General features: G+C 41.1%; 1 protein-coding gene across 4 annotated transcripts; it reads right to left on the bottom strand.

Moving 5' to 3' along the window:
• Positions 1-1,058: 1,058 nt before the first annotated feature.
• Positions 1,059-8,874, bottom strand: casp2 (caspase 2, apoptosis-related cysteine peptidase). Of its 4 annotated transcripts, none has more exons than XM_068570686.1 (13): positions 8,753-8,874; positions 7,989-8,151; positions 7,007-7,177; positions 6,882-6,923; positions 6,510-6,683; positions 6,208-6,277; positions 5,784-5,878; positions 5,317-5,499; positions 4,797-4,925; positions 4,599-4,689; positions 3,694-3,894; positions 2,989-3,098; positions 1,059-2,874 (listed from the first exon to the last, which is right to left on the bottom strand). In XM_068570686.1, exons 2-13 carry the CDS (start codon positions 8,136-8,138, stop codon positions 2,740-2,742), a joined length of 1,551 nt encoding a protein of 516 aa, XP_068426787.1. In that variant the 5' UTR covers positions 8,139-8,151; positions 8,753-8,874; the 3' UTR covers positions 1,059-2,739. The 4 variants fall into 4 exon arrangements, with proteins under 4 accessions (XP_068426787.1, XP_068426788.1, XP_068426789.1 ...); XM_068570687.1 differs by having other exon boundaries at positions 3,706-3,894; XM_068570688.1 differs by having other exon boundaries at positions 6,510-6,596.
• Between the last annotated feature and the right edge of the window lie 1,932 nt (positions 8,875-10,806).

Here is a 10,806-nt window from a genome sequence, read left to right as displayed (position 1 = left end):
ATTAGGTGGGTGCGTGTGTGTGTGTGTGTGTGTGTGTGTTTAGATGGACTGTTCTTGTTTGGACGGGGGTGGTGGGGGTTGAGGGGCACCCCCCATAGGGCTGCCCCTGCAACGTGAGCAGGAAAGTGCACACGACACCGTTATGACAGCTCGCACCTAATCAACCAATGATGCAAGCCAATCCCCCGGACACTCACATGCTATAGCAGTCCTCCTGAGGGAGAAAATAAAATCACCCCGGATATGCCCTCTCACTGTAAAATACACCCCCCTAAATGCTTGCTGGGCCCTCTGGGGAAATCGGTAAAGTGATCTCAATATTGCTTAACCTCTCCAGCAGGTTCAGATATCTGAAGGAGCCGAAACAGGAAGGGAGCGAAGGGCTTATGTTTCACTAAAAGCTAAAAAGCCCACGGGCCTTTGGGGTAGACCACCGCTGCGCCACATCCCAGGGAGACAACATCTCACTCAGACAAGTTCATCTCAACCGACTCGTCCTCTGGTTCCTCCACTCAGGCTCATGAGTCAGGCGGCCATTATGACAACCACAAAGACACACAGACACACACAGATCCCCCTTAACCCCGCCCTGCTTTGTGGTCTACACGCCAGCGCATGACAGCCTAATCTCACAGCTACACTGGAGGCCAGCGAGAAATGTGTTACTTGGACCGCCGGTGTGTGTGTGTGTGTGTGTGTGTGTCAATGGAGAATGACTGTGGACAGCTGGCTGGGGCTCTATCTGATACACTCAGAACATTATCACTGGGTGGCGGACAGTGGGAGAGGTACATACGTCCCAGTCCCAGCATGGAGAGACCTGAGCACAGCAGAATAGGTTATACTATACCTGAGAACAGAGAGGACAGGCTGTACGGCGGGAATAACACACACAAACACAGCAACAATGAGGTTGAAAGGAAGTGGAGCATGCAAAAGGTGTACATTCACGCAGAGTGCAGGATTCAGCTTGAACAAAACATATGCACAAAGAAAACACAGATGCACATACAGCTGTAAAGAAAACAACAACAGTTTGTCTTGTTTAAAAACCACGGCCAGTTTATTGTATAGAACATTTGGCAGTCATTGGTGTTGACAGAAACTAAATATCTCCCGGCCCCCTCAACCTTGCACCTCAGCAAAGCTTGGCAGCAAATATTAACCTTGAAAACGTTTCCCCGTCAGGAGTGTAACTCTTTTATAATACTCTAATGTTTGTGTTGAAATAATTACCAAAAACAAAAGGATAAGAGTGAGCAACTTCCAAACCAGGGAACACGCTACCCCATGCTTTTGAGCCAGTTGTGACAACCTCACACACACACACAGCTTAAAAGCACACAGATGGTAACAATCAATACTGTTTCGATCACACACTCTGTTTTCTCCACTACAACACTGTTGTAACAAAACACAAGTTAGTCTGATCAGGGCTTTTCTGGGAAACATCAACGCTCACACAGCTGTGAGAAAAGGATTTATCTGTATGGATGTGCGCCAAAGAGGTAACATATACTGAGAAAGCTCTATGGTCATAAAATCATCTGATTGATCATCTTCATATGGCACAGGCTGTTGAAAATATGCATATTGCTTATAAAAGACATACATACGTGTCTTATATTTACTGAACTAGATACAGTAAGATACCACGTAAACTGTAAGTGGACTAACTAAATGTGCTACTCCCACCCACAGGGAGACACACTATGATAAGTCAGCGTTAGCACAAAGGTCAGAGTTCACAAAGTATGTGTATGAACACAGAAGAAGCACCAAATACCCCTGGCAGCACACTAGCCTGACAGGGACAGATCTAAAGTAACACAGTTGCTATTATGTGAAATTTACAGTGGGGGTGCCCTTTATGAAATTAAAAGTAAAAAAGCTTTTCCTGATTGGACATCCACAAACAAAATGCTGAAAAAAATAAAAAGACAAACAATTCAAGGTATTGTTTTGAAGCTGCCCTATAGGTTTCCCCACTCTTTATAGAGAAACATAGCAATGACAGCAGATCAAAACCTGCTGCAGAGAATTACAGTTTCATTATTACTGTAGCGAACTATACCTAAAATAAAAGCAGTCTGAATCTGAACTGGAAATATGGGAATGAAAGAGAGACCATGAAACGCATTTGTCTCTGTGCTGCCCCCTGCCTGTCACTGTATGAAAAACATGAAATGGTCACAATTTATAACAAACATTATATACAAATAAAGAGAACGGGCTTAAAAATCCTTATAAAAACTATTTCATATAAAATAAATCCAAAAAAATAGATCAGTGTACAAAATACATCTTAAAAAGAGAGAGTAAAACCTCAAAGTAGCTGTGCAGTAAGAAAAAAACAAAATATAATTCTGTCTTTTACTAAAAAGGATTATCAACTAAACCTTCTAACTGGCATAGATGCAGACACACAGATGCATGAGTAAATTGTATGCTAATTCAGAGTACATGTAGATTAACATAAGCTTGCTCCTTCCCAAGATGTGTGTGAGTGTATACACGTGTATGTGTGTGTGTGTTTTTTTTTTATGTCTGAAGAACCAGTATTTACACAGAAAATATGAATGAACAAATCTTCTCTTTGGACGTGAAGTTGTAAAGGAGGAATGTGTTAGTGTGTCGCAGTAATTGGAGTGGAATGAACTGTTGTGTAGCTTATTTAGGGGCTTCAATGCAAAGAATGTTCTGTGTGTGTGTGTGTGTGCATGAACACAGTTGCATGCATCAATACTGCGACTGGTACTTTGGGAAAAGGTAAAGGTCTTTGCACAATGAGCTGGTGAACTCCGACATCTCTTTGCAGCGATGGTGGGCGGTGCCAGGAGCGTAACCCTCCCGCTCCTTAATATGACCGTTGATCTGGAGACAGACAGGAGAAAAAAGTTATGCCCAAAAGGTTTGCCAAATAAGAACGCATATTTTACACAGTGCATGCAGTACACGTATGTACTGCGCGGGTATACAACACTTTACCTGCACCATGATGTCTGCAAGGTGTGTATCTCTGGCACGGAGGCGCAGTGTTGCGTTAAGTTCCTGGATAAACCAGGATCCTCTCTTGGTGTTCCGCATGGCTGCTGTGCCTTGAAGAGGAAGAGATAAAAAACAAAGGCTTAATAATAATAATAATAATAATAATAATAATAATAATAATAATAATAATACTAAAAGGATTTAGATGAAATGATAATTTAGGTGGTGTTTGGTATGTTCAATACTAGAAATAGAAACTATGAGTCATAAAACAACATTTACATCTGAAATTGTGACAGTTGTTGTAGAAGAACTGTTGAGGCTCACTCAGGCCGAAATGGATGAAGAACTTCAGGGATACTTTATCAACAGCAATATTAACAGACACATTTGTCCTTAAAAGAGCACTCGGTTTAACATTATCAGACTCAGGATGTGCGGTCACCAAACAAGTGCATATTAAGCCACAGCTGGGTTCAGATGCAAGACAGCATCAGCAGAGGAAATAATTATTAGCCAACAAACTGATTGTTTTTTTTTTATGGTTGAAACGTTGCTTCAGTAAATAACCTGGTAAAAAATATTTTCCCTACTGCAACTTTCTCCCACATACTGTATTCTTCATTAAGACTCTTTAAACTTCTGATGATAAACACAGACTTCATACATAAATCCACCACAGAGTAGCAAAAGGGACAGACTTACAAATTCTCTGACCTTTGAGCGATGCAAAGCCACAGATCATGTCAGACCGCTGCGGCAGTTTGATCCTGGGCCGACCCATGTCTGCTCTTTGTCTGGAGTTTGCGTCCCCTTGTCCTTCCCTCCCGGCATCCCGCTGTTCGCAGCTCGGTGAGCAGGTCCTCGCTGGCCCATCGATCTGCTCCACTCCACAGTCCATCTCCTCTGGAAGATAAGAAAGTTTCAATTTAGCAAACAGTTTTCATTTTACATTTTTGTTTGGTCTTGAGAGATTCATTTTCTCTCGTCTCATACTTGCCTTGGTTTTGTGGTGTTTGGACTCTGACTCTGTTTCACTTACTACATTCTTGACAAACGTTAAATTGATGTTTCATTAGTCTTCACTCGTACTTGACCCTCTGTTAAGTGCACAAAGTGAACATACATGTAAAACTAACTAACACTGAATTGGCTATATTTGGGAGAGATCTGTTGGTCACTGGTAATGATCGGTAATAATACTAAAAACCATCATTGTAATAGGTTTGCACTTCGGATATTTGCAGAGGCAGTGGCCCTCCATATATAATGGCCGGTCTGCAGCACACCTGCAGTTGGCTCTGTGGTGGAGCAAGAGAGTGCGAGACAGTAATTAGGAATGCTCCTGAGGGGTCTGAGGATTTGTCAGGGGCGTACACCATAACCTCCATCACGAGGACAGACTAATAATTAGTTGGGATCCTGGTTAAGTCAAAGATTAATTACATATTGATGAACTATTATTGCTAATGATTCCCTGAGAACACTGAAATATGGCGCATTATGACACAATCAACAACATCTGGAGCTGTGTGATGAATATGTCTGTCACTCACGTCGCCTAGAGGAGTAATGCTAGAAGGGTGTATAGAATCAGACGAGAGCCTTACCTCCTCTGCAGGCCTGGATAAAAAACATCTTTGGCTTGTTTTGTAGCAGGGGGCAGTGCGCATTGTCAAAGGACTCAAACACCCAGTCCAGCTGAAATTGAAAAAGTGACAAAGTTACACGTCTGGAAACGGGTTGCATCTTTACCCTAAAATGATATCATATATATAAATTCAGAAAAATACTAAAAACAAAAACACCTGCAGGAGCTGTCCGTCTGTACCATAAATAGCTCCTTCCACTCCATGGGAGAGCAGACACACCACACAGCTGTCCATTGTTTGTTGGTCTGGTCGTCGACAAAAGTTCTCAATGCACGTCCTCATGCCCTACTCAAAGAATAAAGAATTAGCCAAATTGTGGTTAACACAGGTTGTTGCTTTTAAAAAAAAATACTGAACAGGTTGGGAACAGAATCATTTGGTTACATACATCATTCTGGGTTTGAACTATATCGTTTCTTTTGCTTTGCCAAAATACCAGCAGACTGACTAAAGTATAAAGTGTGTTTGCTCAGCGATAACATTACCACACTTAAAATGGAAACTGAGCGTAACAAACTTGGCAAACACTTTCTAGACATCAGTTACGGTCAAAAGGTTGTTCTTGTCCATTTTATCACTTCCTTTTCCAGCTTTGTTACCAAAAAAAGATGAATGGTTTTCACGTTTCAAATTACATCCTGTAAATACATAATGAGCCTGCGCCAGTGTGAGTTACCTGAGCAGTGAGGTCTCTGTGGACTGTAACCAAGTAGTCCAGCTCAGTGAAGACCTTCCTGAGGACCTCATCATCCACTTCACCTCCCTTCCTAGGGTCAAGGTCAGGCGCAGCACAAAGATCAAAGGTCACGTTACTAATCACCAGAGCAAAGCCACGCGGGGATGAATTCATTCTGTAAGACTGGAGTGCAAGAGAGAGAAAAACAAAAAAACATGGTGAGGAAATGTCTCTATAAAAGGGCTTGAACACCATACTGGTACACATTCCATTACTCTAAATAAATACAACGTGCAATCATATTGTATGCAGCTTTGCATCGAGTGCTCTATAAAGGACTTATATAGGTGGTGTAACACTGAGGACAAGTATTTCTCAAAAGATCACAGGTAAAACATAACTGAGGTTACTGCCAGTTAGGTTACTGCAAACCTGTTGAGCTGACGTGGCGAAGAGAAGCATTTTACCTGCTGGCAGTGTGAGAGATAAAAGTCGGGAGTGCAAGGAAGCACAGGAGTGTTGATGGGACTGTCTGCATCCAGACTGAACTCCATGGACTCTGCTGCACACACAAACACAGAAACAAGTGAGCACAAACTCGGCTTGTTACAAGTAACGTTGCTGATGACATTTTTACATAATCGTGCGCTCCTACTACAAAAAGCTTTGTACGCAAATGCTGTGAATGAGTCACGCTTAGGGCGTGGCGCCCGTAGGTAACAGAGGCAACAGAGCTTCTATACTTTCAAAGTCAATCACCTGTCTAGTTTTTTTTTTTTTTTACACCACCCCGTCTCCACAGAAACAGAAAAATATTGACAATGACCGCAACATCGGACACAGGTGAACATTTTTTAACCTGAATGCAGGCCACACTGCAACACCACTCACCATGTGTCCTTGCTCTCTTGGCAGCAATTACTTCTTGGGTGGGAAGTGGGAGAGGAGAGTCCACAAACCTCTGAAATTAAAAATTCATGCTCAAACTCTTAAAGACAAAACATTAGCTGCTTAACACAAAGAAAAGAAGACAGATAATGATGGCTTTTGTTTTTGCTCGGGCAGCAGCGTTTTGGGAAAACAACAACTGCACTTCTTACATAACTCAGGCAACCTCCTGCCTGCTGTGTGACTACCTACTAGCAGACTATATGGTTGTCCAACATAAGTTGGATGTGGTTTGTGAGTCTCACATCTGTCTGCTTAGCTCTTCCTCTTTTCTTCGTCCCCTGTCTCCCTGTCTTCCTCCCTGACTGGGACCAATCGTCTGAATGGTGACTCTGAGTGTAGACAGTTATCCGAGGGTGGACAGGGCATGATGAGGTGCTACTTCCCTCACTCTCATCTTCTCTGTCTACTGAGGATGTCTGAGGAAGACTGTGTTACTGGAGCATACCATTATTCTTCAATCTGTAAGCATATATACTTGAGCTGACAATTAGGAAATCTCATAAAAAGACCTAACATACAAAGTTCTCTAGACATTAGCTTTTGTACTGTCTTAGTCTTGTAAAAAACGTCATGATTAAAAATTCTGGTTAAGGAATGATAAGCGCCCTGCTCACCTTTCTATTCTTTTCCGTCTGGATGACTGGCTCTTCCTCAAGCTGAATACAGCACAAAACAAGCAAAGAACGGTAAGAATCAGTTGTGTATACTTTGTGTTGTGTGTGATGAAGTGCTAACTCACCTCTGCCGGTGTCTCTTTGCCATCTTTTTCTGGTGATTGTGTGAGCAGTTCGTACAGGTGCTGCTGGTCAGTTTCTTGCAGAGCTGAACAGAAGCTGCTAAAGGCTCTTGGTCCCCGCTTTGGTAAGAGCAGTGTTAGACGGAAGCTTCGTTTATGAGTGGTTGGCTGAGCCTTAAGTAGAGGAGATCAGACGAGAGAACTAAACGTCATTCAAAGATAAAATCTAATAGAAAAATGTTTACATCTCGAATATCATGACATTTTATTTTCCAACCATTGCCCGCCAATAACACAGTTAAACATCATTAAAATCTGTCATAACAATAAATTAACATGCATTGAACAAGAAACTCAAAATGGGACACCTGATGACGAGTAACGTCAGCCAGGGTGAATCACATGCATAAGCATTTCAAAACTGAGGGCATTGTCTTTGGCAATCTATTATGTTGGCATTTTTGTAACTTTACACATGTGAGAATAAACTTCAAACTCCTCCAAAATTCAACCTCTTGCATTAAAGGTTGTGGATCCCAATGGATTGACTAGTAACCTCTTTACATATCTGTGACCTCTTATCAAAGGGTCTTTGTGTGGACATGAATGTGAAGCATTTAGGACAAAGAGTGATTTGGGGTCATTACAAATATGGTTGACAGTCTAAAGAAGTAACAGCGTCTGGTGTTTTACAAAAGAAAAACAGCAAAAGAAGCTTTCTCCATCATCATCTTTTGACCGCACAAGTGTTTCATGGGACCCATTACAGGTTCTTAGTCCAAGGTTGGGAAACTCATGTTTCACTCATGGGCCCACACTTGACCCAAACCTTTAACCTTTTCAATCTATTGACAGTAATTGAATCAGGTGTCTTTAACATTCAAGTTGTAAGTAGATAACACAAGTTACAGTTGAACATCTGTTGACATGTTGTGCTTGTGCTCAGATTTCTAACTGAGACGATATCATCAGTGTGTTCAAATACCATGATATCCTCTGCCATGCTTTCGGTTAGGATGTCGTCTGCCCGTAAGCACTGAATGAGCAGCTCATCCACCACTAGCTGTTTGCACAGTATGGCAGTCCGTTTCCGAAGAGCCAGGATGTCTCGCTTCAGCATGCCGCACTCCAACATTATGCTCCACAGACTGGTCACAGGAAAAGATACAGAGACACATGAACCTCCATAATAATAAGGCGGAAATTAATCTGACAATCAAAAGAAACAGCCCCAGCGCCTCAATAATACGCATAACGTCACTGTGCGATATGTCCAATACATTGCTTCAGATAGCAATGAGACGACATGGTTGCACGTTTTACTGATGCTCAATCTCAATCGGACATGTCGCTAAATTACTATACAGTATGACTTAACTTCATTCGTTCGCTCATCGTCACAAATAAGTTATTAATTAACCTAACTTTGAATGTACATACGCTATACAACGTTTCTCTTACAGTCACCCCCAGTGTGGATGTATATAACGTCACACGTGAACAGCTCACTGAGGAGTTGGCAAAGACAGGAACTTAATGTAGAGTTCTATAAGATTAGATATGTTGCCAAAACGTCACGATACAAATTACGCTATTCTGACAGTTAACGATAAACGTAGGTTAGATGGCTAATTCACAAAGCTAAGCTAGCTAACCTATGTAGGTTAACTGAGCGAGCGCACCTCCGATTTTACCTTTTTTCTCGCAATAAAGTGGCGAAATGCAATTCCTTCGAAACATAATTCTCACCGTTCTTCTGTTTCTGTAACCGAATAAAAAACCGTCCAGCAATGTTTTGGTGTTTAACACTATTTCAGACAAGTTAACAACATCCCGTCCTCCTTCGACCAACCGACTTCCGCGGGGTCTCAGCGCAGCAAGCAGAGCAACTACAAAAGTCGTTGAATTCGATTCTGACCAATGAGGGCAGAATACATTTTGAGTGACGTGTCATGTATCCAATCATCTGGATTCCTAGAGAGGGGGTGTGTCAACAGTTCAAAAATCTCATTCGTCACGTGATTGAAGTAGACTTCAGATAGTGCCAGGCAGAGCCGTATAAAGAGAGAGTCGCGTCAAATGAAGTTCAAAATTCTTGATTGTCACAAGATTCATATAGACTTCAGATAGCTTCAGGTTGTGCACAACGGGAAATTTGCATGCGTAGATATTGGTAGGAATCGGTAGAAACAGAGACAGATGTTTGTGATTGTTGCTCATTCATAGCCAATAAATTAATCAATTTACAATATTCACATATAGCAACAACATACGTATTTAGATACATACTATTTTTTTTTTTTTTTTAAGTAAAATGTTCATATATTTAAGGGTTAGTTACCTTGTTGACATATTTTAGGCTAAATAGGGAGATTTAGTGGCATCTAGTGGTAAGGTTGCAGATTGCAATCAACAAAACGTGTCGAAGAACTATGGTGGGCCTCTGGTTGAAATAAATATCACCCGAGCACTCCTGACATAAAGCATCACAGCAGTATGCATACATGCAATGATAATATATATATATATATATATATATATATATATATATATATATATATATATATATATATATATATATATATATATATATATATATATGTGTGTGTGTGTGTGTGTGTGTGTGTGTGTGTGTGTGTGTGTGTGTGTGTGTGTTACATATATATTGCCAAGTTAGGTTAGGCCAAGGTGCTCCAACAGCGACCACTTCTGCTGCACCTCTCTGTTTTCAATCTCACTAAGGTTAACTCAGGCCTCTTAACCTGCAGCAATACTGACGCGCATAATAGAGTAATAGTATACATGTGTTGTGTAATTATTTATGTAAAACAGTAGTCTAGTAATATTGATTTTTCAAAATTGCTGGCCTATTTTAAATCTACCTTGTGTTTTCAATCTGACAAGGTCCTCCAACTTCCCTCTCCCATGTCCATCAATCATTAATGTGCTGATATATACAGGTAATAGTCAAGTAACAAAACCTAGAATAATTCAACCATATGTTACATTTTGGTTAATGTTTAGAAGTCTCAAATATGTACTCTAAATCAATAGGGATGTGTCACAAAAATATCTTTCTTCACACTTATTGTGTACCGTTATCCAATCAGTTTTGCAGATAATATAAAATCTCTTTCTTTGAACGTCTTACCTTTTAAAAGTGCATCACAAACAGTCCATTTCTCTGTAACTCTATGGTGGCGCTGGTAGTCACTGCCAACTTCAGGAGACTTTTAAAAGGCTCCACGGTTGAAGAGCCCATAGTTGACACCAATCAAATCCTCTCATATTCATAAAAAACGTATAAATCTGAGACTCGCAGTCCAAAATATATAGTTGGTGTTTTTCGTCTTTCCTGTCCCATTAATCATCTCACAGCTGTTCACATTTGATTCACTGTACGATCTAAGTGTAAACTGTAATGTTAGTAAATGTAGTATGTATCATGTGGAACACCATTTAAATGTTCACACCTCCTCTCTCTCTCTCTCTCTCTCTCTCTCTCTCTCTCTCTCGCTCATACACTTCACCCTCCCCTGCTGTCTATCTCCTCACACTCACTGTGTGTGCTGTCAATAATTGATGATCCTTACTGACTCAAAGGGTAACAGGTCCGGGAGAAAATGTCTCCCCCATTGATTGATTTATTTACTAGTCTATCTTTAAGTTCAGTCAGGCTGAGAAACCACCATGTGTGTTTATTAGAGCAGGAGGATCGATGGCATGAAGCCGCCAGACCGTGTCCGTTCTATGGTTCATGGCAGCTACTACACCTGTGTGACCATGAGCGGGTTAACGCTGAG

Source organism: Clinocottus analis, unplaced genomic scaffold (genome assembly GCF_023055335.1).
Source record: "Clinocottus analis isolate CAN_PGR_092001 unplaced genomic scaffold, fCliAna1.0.p SCAF_9, whole genome shotgun sequence".
In the NCBI taxonomy this organism is placed as follows: Eukaryota; Metazoa; Chordata; class Actinopteri; order Perciformes; family Cottidae; genus Clinocottus; species Clinocottus analis.
This window is presented reverse-complemented; position numbering and strand designations above follow the sequence as displayed.

Excerpts from the sequence above, each read along its gene's own strand:
- casp2 (XM_068570686.1), bottom strand. The coding sequence starts at position 8,138 with ATGTTGGAGTGCGGCATGCTGAAGCGAGACATCCTGGCTCTTCGGAAA. Across the intron at positions 7,178-7,988 it reads GCATGGCAGAGGATATCATG|GCTCAGCCAACCACTCATAA; the intron begins GTATTTGAACAC and ends CCTCTACTTAAG. Across the intron at positions 6,684-6,881 it reads AGACGGAAAAGAATAGAAAG|ACATCCTCAGTAGACAGAGA; the intron begins GTGAGCAGGGCG and ends AGTCTTCCTCAG.